The sequence below is a fragment of the Bos javanicus genome, chromosome 12, assembly GCF_032452875.1.
Source record: "Bos javanicus breed banteng chromosome 12, ARS-OSU_banteng_1.0, whole genome shotgun sequence".
Taxonomy (NCBI): Eukaryota; Metazoa; Chordata; class Mammalia; order Artiodactyla; family Bovidae; genus Bos; species Bos javanicus.
Window position 1 is genome coordinate 79,267,903 of NC_083879.1, and position 18,724 is coordinate 79,286,626.

Consider the following 18,724-nt stretch of genomic DNA (forward strand, 5'->3'; position numbering starts at 1 on the left):
GCTGTTTTTAGTGATCATGGGTCCTGAGATGATAGAATGTGAAGGGTCCCCATGGTCTTATTTGACAGTTAAAGTTGGTTGATGTTCACACAAATTCTTATTCATGGGACTTGTGAAGTAAAGATGATTTTCTTCCTTTTGCACATGAGGAAGTGGAAGCCCGTGGCTCCCGCCTGGTGAGGAGCAGAGTCTGGGCCATAGCCAGGTTTGTCTGGCTTTAAATTCTGTATCCTTTACACCAGGTTTTTGTCTCTTGATAGAACTAGATTCCAGCTTTCTTTTCAACCCTCCTGTTTGGGCCAGAAGTTTAATTTCTCTTTGCCTGTTTGCTTTCTCCATTTGTAAACTGGGCATGCTCTTTGTATTTTATGTAAATTAAAAGCTTGAAGTGTTATTTTTAAATACTTTGAGAGAGCAGGAAAGACTATTATAAGATGTTGTATGTAATTATCATAATTTTATAGAGCTTTTTTCTTAAGAACACAAAGAGCTCTTTTTATAGGCTCTGGGCCCATCCCTATAGTATCTTGGAGGAGAGTGAAGTTCTTTTTCTTAGCGGGACATCTGAGGGCAGAGAGGTTCTGTAAGTTGCTTCCCTCCCCTGGTTGATGGGCAGTTGGGTGATGGGGGAGTGAGCTGTCCTGAGCGCTTGGGAACTGAATGTCTTAGCGGTTTAATGTGATGTTGATAGCCCTGCATAAACTGTAAAGCATTGTGTAAATGAAAGTACTCTAGTTAAGTTATCTCACTGTTGAGACAAAAGGAGCCAGAGATATGTTAAATGGCAACTTAGAGTATTAAAGATATGCTCTAAGGCGGCCTGCTTGAAGTTGAGCCCCAAGGACCGATTTTCCCCCAGGACTGTACCATTGGAATTGGGAAGCATTTAGTGAGTGAGAAATGTTCTTTTTTCCCCATAGATTCCTGTGACCTGGACAAATCCCTCAGGCAGATATCACATTGGCATAAAAAATGGCTACGATTTCTATCCAAAGGCTCTCAAGGAAAGAATTCAGGTAACGGACAATCTAGTATCGATGACTTCTTCAGATTCTGTTCAGACTGAAGAAAGAGACTTCCTTAGCTCTCACTAACCTGATGATTATTAAGGGGATCTGGAGACTTTCAAATGATATCTGCTTCAAGAAAGATGGTATCCGGTGAAATGTTACCCATTTGTGTTTCCTAATCTGAGATACATGGATAAGTTTAGGGAATCTGAAAACCTTGAAATTTTATTCACATTTTGTGTATTTGTGTTTTTCTGGGAAAAGGGATATGCTTTCATTGGACAATCAATTTAAAGCCTAGACTGCCTTATTTATTCCTGTTCCTGTCGTTTCTCTGGTAATTTTTCCCATTTTCCTAGTCTTTGCTTGCTTTCTTGATCCCAGTTAGTGATGATTCAGTACTAGGGAAGGAAGTAACTCAGACCTAATGCAGCTGAAGGACGGGAAACATAGTCTGTCTTTGGAGAGCTAAGAATTGTAAAACCAGTGAGATGGAGCCTGCTTTATGACAGCACAGTCGACCTTTCGGTAGTTACGGGAGCGTTTGAAATGTTCATTATCCATCCATTATAGGAGCCACGAGCCACAAATAGCTATTGAGAACTTGAAATGTGGTTAGTATGACTAAGGAAGTGAAGTTTTAATTTTACGTAAGATTTTAAAGTAGTAAAACAAGATGTGATCCTTGCAAGTTGGGCCTTCAGGGTGAGACCCATGGGCCATGTAGTCTAGGGTTGTGATTTGCTTCTCCAGGGGTCAGTGAGCCAGTAAGAAGTTACTCAGTATTTTACATATAAATATTTACTTGGCAGATTCCAGTCATTCTGAAAAAAAAAAAAAATCAGAAAACAAATGTCATGTAACTCAACTTCTATTAGATACTATTTTGTTTTAATATTTCAGGCTGAAATGCACAGTATTTTTATGCATTACAGTAAATTTAATCAGCCACGTTCAGGTATGGATTAGGTTCAAGCAGATCCCCTTTTTTAGTCCAGTGGAGTTGATTCTTTTATTGGAGAGGCTTTCTTTAACTAGCTGACTTCCACTGGGAGGCACTGTGGTTCAAGACACTCGGGATGGCGGGAAGACCAGTTTCAGCAGCAAAGAACCATCAAGTCAACGAGGGTGGGAAAAAAGAACAGGCCAGGGAGGTGGGAGACAGGAAGTCCACCAGAGTGTAGCTGTGGGCTTACCCTGTCTTCTGCTTGCTCTTGGCTGAAGGCATTTCTTTTTCCTCAAATGATGGTATTTCAGGCTGTTACTTGACATGATATTATCTATTCTTGGAGAAGGATTTAAATGGGGGCCTATGATGTATAAAAATAACATCTGGTTGTGCCTTGGTAAACTTGGGCTTTTAGAGTCTAGGCATGGTGAATTAAGTAATCAAGTTTTTTATAACTGATCCGTTCATTGCTTTATCAACTTGATTATAAATGATTTTTTTTAACCTCTGTATGAGCATTGTATAGCATCACAGCTAATAGCAACTCTTAAGTTCCTATCTCAGTTTACCTGCATATTAGTCCACCTCATTGGAAGGCCATTTCTCTGTCTTTGCAGAAAGAACGGAAGGAAAAAATCTGGGACCCTGTCCACAGAGCAGCCCTCGCGGAGGCCTGTCGGAAGCAGGAAGAGTTTGACGTTGCCAACAACTGTCCTTCTCAAGTTGGTGATAGTCGCTTTTATTTAAACATTAGCGTGTTCTTGGAGAATTAACAGTTCTTAGAGAATGCACAGACTTTTCCCCAAAGTTTGTTTTCTCCCCCATGTTTTAACTTGTCTAATTTTATTTATTTTCCTTTCCTCATTTGTCCTGAAATCAATTTATATATCGGTTGAATGTTTAAAAGTTCTTAATGAACATAGAGTGCCCGCACGGAAAAGTGCACACATCTAGATGTGGTGTCATGAACCGTCACAGAGGGAGCACCCCGAGCGCCAGCACGCCAGCGCCGCTCATGCCTCTGGCTGCTCACCGCCGCCTCACCCGGGAGCAGCCACTGTCCTTGATGGCTGACACTGTCAAGTGACCTCACCCGTTTTGGATTTTGTAAAATGGAATCATACGGTGTCTGTCCTTTTACGCATCATCGCTTTCATCCGATGTTTTCCGTACGATCCTCCAGTGCGGGGTGTTGGAGTAGTTCACTCTCGTTACTCTGTGAGGGCTGGACCACAATGTATGTGTCCGTTCTGCAGATTGATCCTTGCTTTGTTTCCAGTTTTGGGCCAGGATGAAAAAATCCTGTTTTGGAAGTTCTTGGGCCGGTCTTCTGGTGGGTTATAAAGTGACCGTACCAGTTGCATAGGAAGTGTACGAGAGTTCCCATTCTTCTACATTCTTGTGTTGCATGTTTTGTAAATCAGTCTATGAGATGAAAATAGCATCTCAGTTTATTATGAAAGCTGTAAGTGCTATTGCAGAAATCGGAGCACCAGAGGTATGTAACGGTTAGCAGGTGAAAGTCTCTGGAAGGTCACCACCCAGGGATGCTAGCAGCAACTTGATGTTCGTCCTTCTGAATTTTTCTGTTAATGCATGCCACTTTTTAAATGAATTTTTTAATCAAAGTATAGTTGATATACAGTGTTTTAGGTGTACAGCAAAGTGATTCAGTTATACATACATATATATATATTCTTTTTCAGATTCTTTTCCATTATAGATTATTACAAGATATTGAATATAATTCCCTGTGCTATACAGTAGGTCTTTGTTTATCTATTTAATATGTAGTAGTGTGTATCTGTTTCACTCACATTCCTAACTTACCCCTTCCCCTCCCTCCCGCCCTGGTAACCATAATGTGTTTCGTGTCTGTGGGTCTTTTCTGTCAGTCAGGAAGTTCATTTCTGTCATTCCTTTTTAGATTCCACATATAAGTGATGTCATGGTATTTGTCTTTCTGCTTCTGATTTACTTCATGTAGTATGATTATATCCATCCGTGTTGCTGCAGATGACATTGTTTTGTTCTTTTTATGGCTGAGCAGTCCTCCATCGTGTGTGTGTGTGTATTTATATACGTGCCACGTTTTGTTTATCCAGCCACCTGTCGATGGACATGTAGGTTGCTTCCTGTTTGGCTGTTGTAAACAGTGCTGCTGTGTATACTGGGGTGCATGTTATCTTTCGAATTGGAGCTTTTCTCTTTTCCAAGTATATGCCCTGGAGTGGGATTGCTGGAGCATGTGGTAACTCTATTTTTAGTTTTCTGAGGAATCCCCAGACTGTTTCTGAAGCGTAGTGGCTGTACCATTTACCTTTCCCACCAACAGTGTAGGTGGATTCCCTTTCTCCATACCCTCTCCAGCATTTATTATTTGTAGACTTTTTGAGGATGGCCATTCTGACCAACATGAAGTGATGGCTTCATGGTAGTCTTGATTTGCATTTCTCTAATAATAAGTGACATTGAACATCTTTTCCTGTGCCTGTTGGCCACATGTGTGTCTTTTTGGAGGAAACGTCTACTTAGGCTTCTAGGGCGTGCATTTCTTAATCAGAAATGGGATTGTATTGGCGATTCTGAACCCTGGCTCCCTGCTAGGATCACATGAGGAGCTTTAAAAATTCCATGTTTGTGTCCTAGAGAGGAAATAAATCAGAACCTTACAGAGGAGGCAGATATTTTAAAAACTTGTCAAGAGTTTTCATTAACATGCAGGTCGGGTCAATGCCCACCAGCCTATGTAGATCTGCACACGCACACTTTTATTTACTTTATCTGTGTTCATTTTTAACAGCTGTATAATTTTTGGTTAGATCACTTTTGGTTCTTCAACCTCCTGTTGGAGACGTGAAATGTAGTATTTCAGGTACTACATATAGAGCACTAACTATAGAAGAGGGATCTGAATTTAATTAGCCATTTTATTTTGTATGCCAAAAATGTTTATATAATTGTCTTTTTCCTTGAGGAGGAGTAAACATTGAATATATTGAATAAGGAAAAAATGAAGCATAACTTAAGATTTTGGGAACATGTGAAATCTAAGTTTTTATTCACCTGGACTAGTCAGGTGAATGTAGGACCATCTCATACAGTACTTTTTTTAAAGTGCTTAGATTGAAGCATACAAATTTTCCATTTTTATAGCTCAGAATGGTTGAATAGCAGTTTATATGTACTTGGTCAAAAATACAGTATGTATTTAACTCAGCAAATTCAACAGAGGCGAGACTATTCATAATTCCTATTATTTATTTGGGTTCTTAAGAAACAGATTTGAAATGGAAATGTTCCTGGCTATAAAAATCTAAAGGTAGATGAACTAACGTGTAGCAGTTTTAGTGTTGCTTTTGGAACTGAATCATGCAGGTACAGGCATGTGACTAATACCCTTGGCCAAGTGAGGTCCCCGCCATGTAGCACCGTGTCTTCCCCAAAGCAGCTGTAGTGAGGGGCTGACTGTGATAGTGAGGGAAGGATTTTTTTTATTTAATATTTTAATTGATAATCTGCCACTAAATTGAATTTCAAATTGTACAGATATAAAAGGAAAATCTTCTTCCATTTTTCCAGGGTAAAATGACTTTACTACTGGGTCACATTGTCTTTGGTTGTCTGTTACTATCACTTGCCAAGAGCACAAAATGCTAACATTAGCACATGTTCTAATTGATTAGGCAAATAAATTAATCAAGGAGGAGCTTCACAGTCAAGTGGAATTGCTAAACTCTTTTGAGAAAAAGTACAGTGATCCTGGCCCTGTGTACGACTGCTTGGTGTGGTTTGATGGTGAGACCTGGAGGTAAGCCATGTGGATTTTATACATCTTCATTTAAACATGGTCTTGCCTGCTCTGAAGAACATTAAGCCCTCAAACTACCCAGAGATTTGGTTTACAAGACATTAATATCTCTAAGCAAAGCTCCTTGAGAGCCAGGTTGGCTTTTGAGTAGTTTTGGATAAAGCCTCTTAAACTTCTTAGTATTTTAGGCATGAAAGCTGACTCTTACCTCTCTTAGAGAATCTTACCCCCTTAACCAGACAGCAGTCATTAACTATACAACAGCAGGTTGATCATAGAAATCTTCCTGATTGAAGCTGGGCAGTTTGTAAAGTAAGTGCAGGAGGGTCTGGCAAGAGTATCTACTATAAATGTTTTAAGGGCAGAGGAGGAAAATGGCATAAAGATTTACCACCAGAGACCTAGACACTAAGTTGGTCTGATTCCTTAAGCGGGTGGGTGGTTTTCTTCCTGGGGGTCTGTGAAGGACGGTTCCTAGAGACCCTTGTGCGTGACTTCATTTAAGGGCTGGTTGCTTAAATCACTTTACCCAGTCTTTCCTGAGGCCTCTGTGACAGAGGAAGCTGCCACATTTGTGCTGGTAAACAGAGATAGTGTGGTGAGAAGATCCTCGAGAAACAGTATTGTGTGATTTTTAGAAAGGTAGAAAAAGAAGATAAACTGCATTACCTGCTCTTAATTCTCCTTTTCCAGAGCCTGCATTGATTCGAGTGAAGATGGGGATCTGAGTAAATCGACTGTTCTGAGAAACTACAAAGAGGCTCAGGAGTATGGCTCCTTCGGTGCTGCCGAGATGCTGAACTACTCTGTCAACATATACGACGACGGGAACCTGCTCTCCATAGTGACCAGTGGAGGTATTCTGTCTTAGGCTTGCTAACTAGAGATGAACGTGCAAAGTACCGGGAGGATAAATTCCTCTACCCAAAAACAGCCCGAAGGAGAATTGACCGATCCCTACGACAGAACTAGGTCTGGAGTCACGGATGTGATTTGATTTCCTGGAAAGGTATTGTTTTTTTTTAAGGCCGAAACCATGTAGGATCCATTCCAGGAGTGTGAGCATGGTCCAGCTACAAAAAATAATGTAAACATAGTTCATCTATGAACAATAATTTCACCTCCAAATACTAACTCTTGAAAATTCACCCATGAGTGTGAAGGATCAGATAAAAGGATCCTTAACACAGCTTTCTATGTAATTTCAAAAAAGTTATAAACTTTCTTGAAATTTGTGTGTTTTTTATAAATTATGTTATTCATCCTGTGGAATATGTTATATAGTAATCATAATTAATACATCTGCATATAACTATGTATAAATCTCAGATATATAAATTTTACTGAAAAAAATATATTGGTATTAAAAACATTTGTGTGAAAATTGTTTATGGGTGTGTTTGGTAAAAATATAAAAGTATAGGTGTGAAGACGGTGTGCACCAGCTGCAGGGCAGTGCTTGCTTCTGGGAGGGAGTGAGGAGGGTGAAGTGGGGTACCCAGCTCCCCCCGCCCATAGAGGCACAGCTCAGGTACAGGAAACTGCACACACTACACACTCATAATGTGGTGAGTTCTGATGTGTGCACACACCCGGGAAACTATCCCTACAACCAAAATAACATCTCCATCACCACCACCCTCAAAGGCTGGCTTATTCTTCCTATAATCCAGTTGTCTCCACTCACATCCTCTGGTAGCCGCTGAATGGCTTTCTGTCCACCCTTGATTACTGTACATCTGATAGAATTTTATATAAATGGAATTTAAAAAATGAAGTTTGTTTTTGCCTGCCCATTGCAGCATGTTGGGCTGAATCCGTGCTGTAATTATGTGGCTTGTTCCTTATTGTGGAGCAGTGTTTCACCATGTGTGTCCGCCATGGTTTATTTATCCATTCACCTCCTGATACACACTTGGGTTGTTTGAACAACTGTGTACAGGTCTGTATAGAAGTTGGTTTTTGTTTTAATTGGAACCCATGTCTGGGAGAGCTGGTTGGGTGTGGTAGGGCCATACAGTATTGAAGACCCTCCGAGCTCCCCTCGGCAGTAGCAGAGGCGTGTCGCACCCGCCGCAGCGGAGAGTGCATGTCCCCGCCCACAGCGGCCACCCTCAGCCTCAGCTCTTCAGCAAGGGGTGGCTCTGCGTGGCCTTCCTCTGCGTCTCCCAGGTGACTCGCCTTTTCATACGTTTATTTGCCATTTGGTCATCCTCTTGGGAAATGTTTTTCAAACGCTCTTTACCCATTTTTTGGGGGGGTTCTTTTTTTTTTTTTTGAAAGATTATGTTCTAGATACAAGCACTTTGTCAGTTACATGTGTGCGAATACTTTCTCACCTTTGTGACTTAACAGCGTAGAATCCAGGATGGCAGAATAGCGTATGTAAATCACAGTCACTTTTTGTGAATTATTGTTAAGAGACAGAAGAAACAGTACCCCCTTACACGTTAAGATAACCGTGTTTTTATTCTGATTACTACTACGCAGATTGAATCTCGTGGTTAAAACTTTGAGCCTCTGAGGGTGTTTCCTCATTTTCTCCCCTTTTTGCCTCTAGGAGCCCACGGAACACACGTAGCTAGTATAGCTGCTGGGCATTTTCCTGAAGAACCTGAGCGGAATGGCGTAGCTCCTGGTGCTCAGATTCTTTCCATCAAGATTGGAGACACGAGACTCAGCACGATGGAGACAGGCACAGGCCTCATCAGAGCTGTGAGTGCTCCTGAGCTGGTGGTGTCCAGGACTGATGGTTCATGGTCGTGGATACTTGGATTAGCAAGCTGCTCTTGCTTTATCAAAAATACATGGCACTGTATTCAGTGTATAGGACTTTGTTTGCAAAAGCCCAAAATGCTTAACTCATTTAAAAATATTTTTATTAGAAATTATTTGGGTTAAAGAGATTTGGGGAAACATGAAAACATTGTTTACATTATACCTCTCACTTGTAGTAAATCCCTTAGCAAACTATTTTGAGATACTTTTAAAAGCATGAAAAAAGACAGGAAGACATCTCAGCCAGCCTGCTCCATCAGTGTAAGAATTTATTCTTCATTTGACTTTAACATATGAATTCTATTTCACTTGAGTGAATTTAGACTTTAAAGAGACCTCCCTCGTTTCTCCAACTCAATTCTGCAGATGCTGGTTTGTTTTTTATTGACTACTTCCTGTGCCGTGTATCAACACCACCCCCAAACACACACACACCTTTTTTTAAGTTCGTCAGCCATATGTCTGGCAGTAACTTATGAATATAGGTATGAGTTGGAATATGATTGGTTACAGAACTGTGGGATGCCTTTTTTGTGCTGGCTTTTCTGTTTTTATAAATGGCTGTCTAAGCTGGACTGTTTCTCTTTTTAATAGATGATAGAGGTTATAAATCATAAATGTGATCTTGTCAACTACAGCTACGGAGAAGCGACTCACTGGCCAAATTCCGGGTGAGTGTTCTTTGCCACTCGTCAGCCGTGGGGGCGTAGCTGGTAAGAGCAGTGAGCGCTTCTGTGTAACTGGAGCGAACGTCACAACTGACGAGGAGCAGACTTGGGCAGATCCTGTGCGGCCCCGAGGCCCTTGGTCCACAGTCATGTCTTTGACGCTGGTGTCCCCTTCTGGCCGGTGGACCCGACGGCCCCTCGGACCCCCGTCCACAGGCAGCCGGACCTCGGGTGTGCACCGCGGGCCCTGCGGTGACGGCGCCCCTCAGCTGCGGGCTCTGCGGAGGCCACCCTGGCGGCATGCTCAGGGGCCGTGAGCCGCGGGTGTGTGGTCAGCTCTGTCTCTGGTCACAGTGCGTGCCCTTCCCTCTGGGATGGCCGTTGCACACCTTTTCCTGGGGACTCTCGGCGACCTCCCCGTCAGTCCTCAGCTGGCGTCCTTGCTGCTTTCTTTCCCAGAGCAGATGAAAGCGCTCAGAGGGGACTCCGGGCCCTCCTGTGACCCGCCTGACCCCACCAGCTGCCGTCCTTTCTTCTCTCATGGAGTGTGCCTGGGATGAAGAGCGGCTCTGGTCCCCTCCGCCCTCAGAGATGCCTTCCAGCATCGACTCGCTCCTTTCCTGGCTCTCTTTACTGTTAGACAGACCTGCTCAAGTATCCACTAGCTTTAAAACTAACTAATAACAAGCCTCTGCATCTCCCATGGCCTTTGCTTTTCCAGCAAAACCGAGACAGGTGTGTTCACCGTTGTCCATCGCCGGGTCTCCCTGCCCTGCTCCCCTCCCTGTGCTGTAAGGGTCTTCCAGCCTCTGGCTTAGCGTGACCTCATGTTGCCTCAGCCTTTCTGTCTTCATAGCGCTAACTTGGCAGTGACCCTATCTGGAGAGTTTCCTCCCACCACCCCATCCAGATACACCCATTGTGCATTTTTTGCAGCTCTGTGACAGAGCTCTGCCGAAACGCAAATGTCACCAAACTAGAGCCTGTAGTTGGCTGTTGTCAGTGATTGAGTTCTCATGGGTGCATCATAAATGCTTTTGCTAGATGAAAAGAGCCATTTCAGTGGCTGTGTCTCAGGATTGTGTTTAGGTGACATGAACAGTGACAGGGCTCCAGAACGATCCGTGAGCACCTGGGAAGGGGCCCTGTACCTGCAGATGGCCCGATAACCCCGGGAGATGGCTTAATGTGGCGCTGGAACCATTCCTGTACTTAACGGTGGGGGTCTCACAATCTGTACATATGTGCAGTCTCAGAACTACGCACCGAAGAGAAGGTCGGTTCTACCACATGTTGATTTAAGAAATAAAAAATTTAAAACCCGTAATTTCCTCAGCTGACGGGTACACGGTTCCTTGTGAGGCAATTGCTCATTTCCAGACCTGGAAGCGAGCACGCCGTCAGCGTCAGTTGTGAACGTAACCTCGCAGGAGGGAGAAGGAAGGATCTGCTTCCGTGTCTGCATTATCGCGGTGTATATCTTTCTCTCCTGGGACCTTCCTTCTTCTGCAGTCTTCTTACTCTAATGTGCTTTTTCCTTCACTTTTATGATTTTGGAGTATCCCTGGCCCTTAACCTTTTTTACATCGACCTCATTTTTTTTCCTTGTGGTCTAACTTTACCTCCTGTAATGACTGCCAGTGTATTTTTCTTCCTTGCTGTCAAGCTCTAACCACATCTCTTACATGTTAAGTCTCTCTCCCTAGCGCCTTATTTCCCCATTCACCTTTGCTGCTTGTGACAGCTGTGTGAGGAGTTGGTTCTCCATACTCCATGTCGGGGGGGAGTGGACCCCCTGTGGCCCCTGACCCAGTCTCTGCTCACGTTGCAGTCTCTGCTTTTGGCCCCTTGGCAGTTTATTTTCCCCACATATATACAGTTTTGTTTTTAGCACATTCCCCACTAAAAACGGGGCCTCCTAACTCCCTCCACTGAAACCCGACTGGGGTATGTCTCTGGGCATGGCTCTGTTGTGCTCTGCTAATGGCACATGTGCCGGAATTTACCTGACCTCGCGTTTGAATGTATTTTAGTTTTATAAACACTTTGTGAGTAGAAGCAAGGCACTTGCAGTGTGAGAATGTCCCTGAGTGATTCTGAGCACCCCTCCTGACCTGTGACCACCATTCTATTGCTGCTGCTACTCGCAACCCATGTTTTGTTTTGTTTTTTTTTTTTCATATAAACCATGTTTGAAAATATTTTCACATTACAGTAATCCATTTCCTGAAAAGTGGACAGTTCATGTGTTCAATTGAATCCTCTCCCTCTTTCAGGAGAATATGTGAAGTAATCAATGAAGCTGTGTGGAAGCACAATATAATTTATGTCTCAAGTGCTGGGAATAACGGCCCCTGCCTGTCTACAGTCGGGTGTCCGGGAGGAACCACGTCCAGTGTGATAGGTGAGTTTGTAGTGTTAGAAGTAAACTTAAAAACAAGCAGACAAAAAGATTTAGTCCATCCAGTGTTAATCGTATCTCTCCCACACACAGGACACTGTGAGCCTATAATAGACCCTCAGGAAAGTAAACTCTAGTAGGGACCCACTGATGTAGAATTTCATCTCCAGCAGACTGGAGTAAGTGTGGAGGTACAGATCACGGGTAGCAGAAGTATAGATCAGGCCTGTTGTTGTTTAGTTGCTAAGTCATGTCCAATTCTTTGTGACCCCATGGACTGCACCATGCCAGGCTTCCCTGTCCTTCACTGTCTCCCAGAGCTTGCTCCAACTCATTGAGTCGGTGATGCCATCCAACCATCTCATCCTCTGTCGCCCACTTTACCTCCTGCCTTCTGTCTTTCCCATCATCAGGGCCTTTTCCGATGAGTCAGTTCTTCACATCAGATGGCCAAAGTCCTGGCACTTCAGCTTCAGCATAAGTCCTTCCAATGAATATTCAGGGTTGATTTCCTTTAGGATGTACTGGTTGGATCTCCTTGCAGTCCCAGATCAGGCTGTGGGATCACAAAAGTGCTGTTCCCTCTGATTTGAGGATCTGGGCAAGGCTTTCTGGAAGAAGTGTGAGAACAGGGATTTCAGTAGGTAAACAGAAGCAGGAGAAGGGCTTTCCAGGCTAAGTGAGCAGCATAAATGAAGACACTTGCTTCACTTTTTATTTATAGTGTCCGCTTGTGTATTTATAGCAGAGTTCCCTCCTTTAGTTTCTCTTGGAGCATGCAGGAAGACCTAGAGGTAGAGGAAGGGAGCTTCCTTACTGAGAAAAGCAGTTGAAACACATTGACTGTGTGCCTGTGGCCTTCCCCACCCTTTGTCTTCAGGATCGGATACGGTATTGTCTGCTTCACTGGAATCCAACAGGAAACAATAATGCCTGTCAACGAAAGTTGTAAGAGATCGAATTATTTGCAGTCATAATATGAAAATAATAAAATTAGCTTCTATTATACGACAGTAGCTGCCATCTTGTGCAAAAAACAAAACCCCACAAAACATGAAATCCACCCCTTGGTTTTTTTAATGTGAGGCATGAATGAGGAACGGTGAATTGAGATCCCTTAAGTAGTAAATGAGACCTCAAGATTTTTGGTTTATTTTTAAATGTGGGCTCAAAACACTTAATGTTTGTGACTGAACATGTGACCATAAAAGCTGGTCCCAAGCAGTTTTCCTGGTGTATCCACCATTAACTGCACAATACGTACGTATCATAGGAGTTACTATAGTTGCGTAGGTATTAGAGATTTTATAGATACACAGCAATATTTGGGCATTAAAGGTTAGAGTAGAAACTGGTCCTTTTAAAAATATTTTTGTTTTAAAATATCAGTGATCTTATATTTATGGGACATGCTTGTATTCGTGGCTTGTAAATTTTAAGCATGGTGTCGCTTGCTTTCAGTAACCTAAAATCTCTTGATAAAGTAATTCTGTTAAATCATGTGTTAAGACAGCAGTGCCTGCCAGTGATTCATGCATTGTGTGTTCCAGATCTCTGGATACTTTTAAGGACACAAAATGAAACAAAATAATCCTGAGAGGTACCTAGTGATAAAAATGCACTGCTCTCCTACAGCGCCCAGCATTTTGTCATTTTCTTATCCCCACATTGGCAGAACGCTTTAACCTAAATTCTACAAAATGACTACAGTTTCATGTGGCAGCACTGTTGACCTAAGTCCTCTTAATTCACTCATTCTGTCCAGCCTTCTACCCAGGAGATGTGTGTGTTGTGAAGGAGAATGAGGAGCTGATAGTCTTGGATTCTGAGTCTTGTCTTTGCCGGTCATTATCTTCAGTACATTTTTTTAACCCCTCTCTGCCCTGTTTGCACATCCCTGGAATGAAGGACCTGACTTTGATCTCTGAGTTCTGTGATTTCAGAGTCTTAACTAGTTTCATCTGCACGTTTATCTAGGAGACCGTAGCATGTTACTGCAGCCACTTTGCAGGGGAGGCTACTGCCAGTTTCACGGGTAGAATTTTCTATACCATGGCCATTTAAAAACGAAGATCAATCAACTAATTCCTTTATTTTTCTGAAGTTATATTTTTACAGTTTGAAACACATTTCTCTTTCTCTTTCACGCATACACACACTTTTAGTTACATTATCCTGTTTAGTCCACATAATAGTGCTGGTAGGTATTTTTATATACAAAAGCGCAGCACCTCGTGTAGTGTCTGGTATGTAGTGACCTTGCCTGGGTCGTTAAGTTTTTTTCACCTTTCCATCTTGTGAGAGAGAACGGTGGTGTCCAGAGAACAGGGGCTTCGCCGGGATCCCACGGCTGGGGGAGCAGTGGGGTTCGAGTCGCGACCCCTGTTCTGTATCCTTCTGTCAATGACCACGTTCCCCGCCCCCCGCAGGTGTCGGCGCCTACGTTTCTCCTGATATGATGGTTGCCGAGTACTCTCTGAGAGAGAAGTTACCTGCAAATCAGTACACGTGGTCTTCTCGAGGCCCCAGGTAGGTCGCGCGTGGAAGTGGAGTGGAGTGAAAGCCGCTCAGTCGTGTCCGCCTCTTTGCGACCCCATGGACTGCACAGTCTGTGGAATTCTCCAGGCCAGAGCACTGGCATGGGTAGCCCTTCCCTTCTCCAGGGGTCTTCCCAACATGGGATTGTCACAGCCATTCTGTCCGACTGCCTGGGGGGAGGCGCAGGGCTTTGCCCTGAGTTCATTTGCCCGTTGGCCCAGTGCCCACCTCCCTAAGCAGACTCTGCCTTGCTCTCCTTCAGCGCTGACGGGGCCCTCGGAGTGAGCGTCAGCGCCCCGGGCGGCGCCATCGCCTCCGTCCCCAACTGGACGCTGCGGGGCACCCAGCTCATGAACGGGACGTCCATGTCGTCTCCCAACGCCTGCGGGGGCATCGCCCTGGTCCTGTCAGGTGAGGAGCGCCTCCCTGCGGCCCAGCTAACCCCGCCGCAGAGTCTCCTGCTGGAGCTGCGAGTCGTCGGCTCTTCCACATGTTTCTGTCAGTTTAAGTACTCTTAATGAGATAGAAGTGACACGGAGAAATGGATTTTCAAAGTATCATTTTACACTTCGCCTTGCTGTTGTTCAGTCACTGTGGTGTCTGTCTTTGAGCCCATGGACTGCAGCGTGCCAGGATCCTCTGTCCTTCCCGTGCTTCACCTCAGTCCTAGTTGTAAAATCCACGGCTTCCTTGTTTATAAGCTTGCTTAAGGAGGTGTGAAGTGTCTAGACAGTTTCATAAAATAAATTTGATGGCATAAAATAAAGACAAATTGTAGCCATAAAAAGTAATTGAGTACCTTTCTCTTCTTGCAGACAGATATTTTTGTTCTCTAAAGTTCTCAGGGCAAGAAAACGTGGTTGAATTGGTAATGACCTGGCCCACAGTAAAGTGGTGGAGAATCATTTATAGGATCGTAATGGTTTGAACGTGCATTCACTCAGCAAGCATATTTATTGGCTGTTACTGGCTATTAAGCTTTATTTTGGCCTGGGGCTAAAGTAGGGAACAAAACATCAAAAAGACCTGCCTGTGTGGAGTTGATATTAAAGTTGGAGGAGGAACAGACTATGAACAAAGTAAAAAATCGCTTCCATGACATAGTAGAGGGTAGGAAGCGTTGCCATGGAGGCGGTGAACCGGACCATGGGGAGGCGGGACTTTCTAGGTTGATGGGCAGGCGGCTGCATGCTTGACGTGGAGGATGGGGCCATCGGCACTGACTGGGCTCCACTCTCGCTCTACTGTGCAGCCTCTCCAAGCATCTCGGGCTCGCTGGTGCCTCTTGTCTGTGGCACACTATTCTGTCTGCCTGGAATTCCTTTCCCGCCGAGTCTTGGCCCTGTGAACACCCGTGTATTCCCTGAGAGCCGACCCAGTATCTGTTCTGATGGGAGCATCGCCTCTCCAGATCCTGACAAAATTGTTTGCTTTTTCGGCTGACTCTTAAAGTGCCGTCATGTTCCCATGTTTTTTGGTTCACGTTCTACATTCCTCATGAGTATTTGCATGTTTAGTTCTGGAGAGGACAGGCGTGCCGTCTTACTCGCTTCCACCTCAAAACAGTCAACATCAGAAGGTGGGCGGCTGGGTGGCCTCCGCGTCATGTAGACAGTCACCCGCAGCCTCATGGTCCCTGTTGTCGACCAGGAGGCTTGTCAGCAGCCTCCTGGGATCCGGTCCCCAAGGTGCTGATCAGTTGCGTGGGGCCTGAGCATCTTGCTGGCTTGTTTCCGTACCCCTGGTGCACATCCTGTGCGCCCTGGTTGAGACCTTCTGCCAGTGACCATGTTGATTGACCAGCACTGTCTTAAGGAAAACATGATTGGAATGCCTTTTGGTCCCTGTGCCGAGCCCACCTTCATGCTGCGTCACAGTGGGCATGCGGACGTTTTCATTGAATGAAGTCGTTGTGTTATGAGTCATACTGTAAAAAAAAAAAAAGATTAAAAAATGAGTGTTGAGACACAAAAACATTAAAAGCAGAAAACGTACACATTATCCATACTAGGGCGGGGGAGGCTGGGGAAGCGTTTCCAGTAACTGTCTTCTGTAATAAACACTAGTTTCTTGATTTCATCTTTTGATTTTAGGTCTGAAAGCTAATGATGTTAACTACACAGTTCATTCGGTCAGAAGAGCTCTTGAAAACACTGCAGTGAAGGCTGACAACATAGAAGTATTTGCCCAAGGACACGGTATTATTCAGGTATTGTCGTTTGAGAAGCAGGCTGTAGATCAGTAGGATAGTATTTTAGCTGTTATTGGATAATATCCCTACTATAGTGATTGAGTTTTTCTAATTGTTGACTATATGGCCAGAGTAGTTCTCTGAACCATAAACGAAGAAGGTATGAAAAGAGATTTTATAGTTGAATTTGTGGTGGTAAGATAGAGAAATGTAATTGATGTAAGACATATAGAGAGATGGCAGAGGGCAGCAGGTAAAAGCCGACCAGGCATAATGGCACGTGGAGGATTCCTAGCATCATCACTTGGGAGTAAGAGGGTGAAGTGGAAGGTGAGTCCCGTGGCTGGACCAGGGTTTTGTCCAGTGAGGTAGACCTGTCCTCCTGATGGACTTTGTCGTGTAGTTCAGAGAGGAGAATGTTGAAGCTGACTCTTGCTTGTACTTTGCTATAACTGAAATGAAATGGGTGATTTGCAACAGAAGGTTTTTTTGACCCAACTATGTGTATCTTACTGTTTGTATCCTTTTAATTAGGTTGATAAAGCCTATGACTACCTCGTTCAGAACACATCGTTCGCTAATAAATTAGGTTTCACTGTTACTGTGGGAACTAACCGTGGCATCTACCTCCGAGATCCTGTTCAGGTGGCCGCACCTTCGGATCATGGCGTTGGCATTGAACCTGTATTTCCAGAAAATACTGGTGGGTGATAGCCAGAGAGTAAGCTCCCATGTTCACATTTTTGGTTTGAATTGTACTGTAATAGAGAGGTGCTGTTTAGGCTGATGTTTTAAAGAGGAGATAGGAATGAACAATGTTAATATTACTGTGCATTTCAGAGCAAAGGGAAACTGATGGCAACTGGGGACCCTGATACAGTGGCAGTTGAGTTAGCAGTGTGACTACAAGAAAACAGTAGAATGGGCCTTCCGTCACCTAGAGCTCTTAATTAAATTGTGGATCATAAAGCGTCAGATGCCTTTTCTTTCCCACCTTTACTGCTTGAGTGTAAGAGCCAGATTTTGGTTGCAGAGTGGGAAAATCAGAAGCAACCAGGGAGAAGCCCAGCTTAGTGAATGTAAACAAGACTGTTGTGCCTGTAAATTAGGAGTCTCTTAGATTCTGTTGACTGCACGCAGTATGAGAAAACAGCGCTAAACGCCTTATGTTAAGGTTGTGGCCGTGCTGGGTGGGTGTGTGGATGGACCCCAAGCGTGCTGAAACACGTGTGAGGGAGGCTGTGTGACTGGTGTGTGTGGGCTGTGCTTGGGGAGCCCGTGCCTCCTACATTTTATAGCCAACGGTGCTTTCCTGCTGCTGAATGTTCTTGAGAGACTACAGAACGTTTTAAAATGGAAGAAGAGGAAAACAGAGCTAATCTTCACTTTTTGTTTTTTTTTAATGCCAGAAAACTCTGAGAAGATATCCCTCCAGCTTCATTTAGCCTTAACTTCGAATTCGTCGTGGGTTCAGTGTCCCAGCCACTTGGAGCTCATGAACCAGTGCAGACACGTAAACATCCGCGTGGACCCCAGGGGCTTACGGGAAGGACTGCATTACACGGAGGTACGGCCTGCGCGCCTTTGCTCTGCCTTCTTTGAACTGTGCAGAGTGTTTGTGTGGCAGACCGTTTACCCATTAGTCTGAGTTAGTCAAGGCTTGGCCTGCATGTAGTTCTTCAGGCTGTTTGCCATTGATATGTGCTGTGACATCAGAAAATTGATGCTTTTACTTAGGACGTTTCACCTTTAATATGAGATTAATTTATTCTGTGAGTAGGTCCACCTTCTTTCGTTCTCTCCTTTTAAAGAAGCTTCGTTTGTGGATACTGACACTTAACTCTTTTCTCAAGGTATGTGGCTATGACATAGCGTCGCCCAACGCAGGTCCTCTGTTCAGAGTCCCCATCACCGCGGTCATCGCAGCAAAGTAAGTGCCCAGTCACCGCCAGTGTGCTGTTCGTGTAAGTGTGAGGTGGCTGTTCATGGAAACAGGCTGAGCTTGTAAAGGATCCGCAGGCCAGAACCAAGGAACTGGGTTTTAGTTCTGCTCCTTGCTCAGCATCCAAGATGGCACGTGGTCGGTCAGCTGCTCCTGTTCACAGGGAGGAGGATTAATGGCGTCTGCTGCCTGCCCTCCACCAGGGTGACGGCGCCCTCCCGACTGCCCGGGCTGGAGGCCTGAAGCCTCTGCAGTGTCCTGACAGTGATTTTGTCCCCTCCCACCCCAACCTTGCCACCGCTACCCCCATCTCTGGAATCATATTGTCTCTTGGTTCTTCCGAATTTCTAGTCCCCTCTGTTTCCAGGCTCTTCCCTTCCCATCTTGCCTTCCACCCTGGACTGAAGGGTCAGGTCTGATCATACTGCTTCCGTAT

At 44.4% G+C, this 18,724-nt stretch overlaps 1 protein-coding gene across 3 annotated transcripts in view; it reads left to right on the top strand.

The window, feature by feature from the left end:
• Window positions 1–18,724, top strand: part of TPP2 (tripeptidyl peptidase 2) — a 58,255-nt gene that overhangs the window by 12,291 nt on the left and 27,240 nt on the right. For all 3 annotated transcript variants that reach the window (XM_061435325.1, XM_061435323.1, XM_061435324.1), the window contains exons 3-15: window positions 921–1,016; window positions 2,577–2,681; window positions 5,646–5,770; window positions 6,464–6,627; window positions 8,331–8,485; window positions 9,143–9,219; window positions 11,493–11,620; window positions 14,047–14,146; window positions 14,418–14,566; window positions 16,249–16,364; window positions 16,881–17,049; window positions 17,756–17,913; window positions 18,200–18,276. In XM_061435325.1, coding sequence (XP_061291309.1) covers window positions 921–1,016; window positions 2,577–2,681; window positions 5,646–5,770; window positions 6,464–6,627; window positions 8,331–8,485; window positions 9,143–9,219; window positions 11,493–11,620; window positions 14,047–14,146; window positions 14,418–14,566; window positions 16,249–16,364; window positions 16,881–17,049; window positions 17,756–17,913; window positions 18,200–18,276 — 1,619 coding nt within the window. The remainder of the gene's footprint in view (window positions 1–920; window positions 1,017–2,576; window positions 2,682–5,645; window positions 5,771–6,463; window positions 6,628–8,330; window positions 8,486–9,142; window positions 9,220–11,492; window positions 11,621–14,046; window positions 14,147–14,417; window positions 14,567–16,248; window positions 16,365–16,880; window positions 17,050–17,755; window positions 17,914–18,199; window positions 18,277–18,724) is intronic.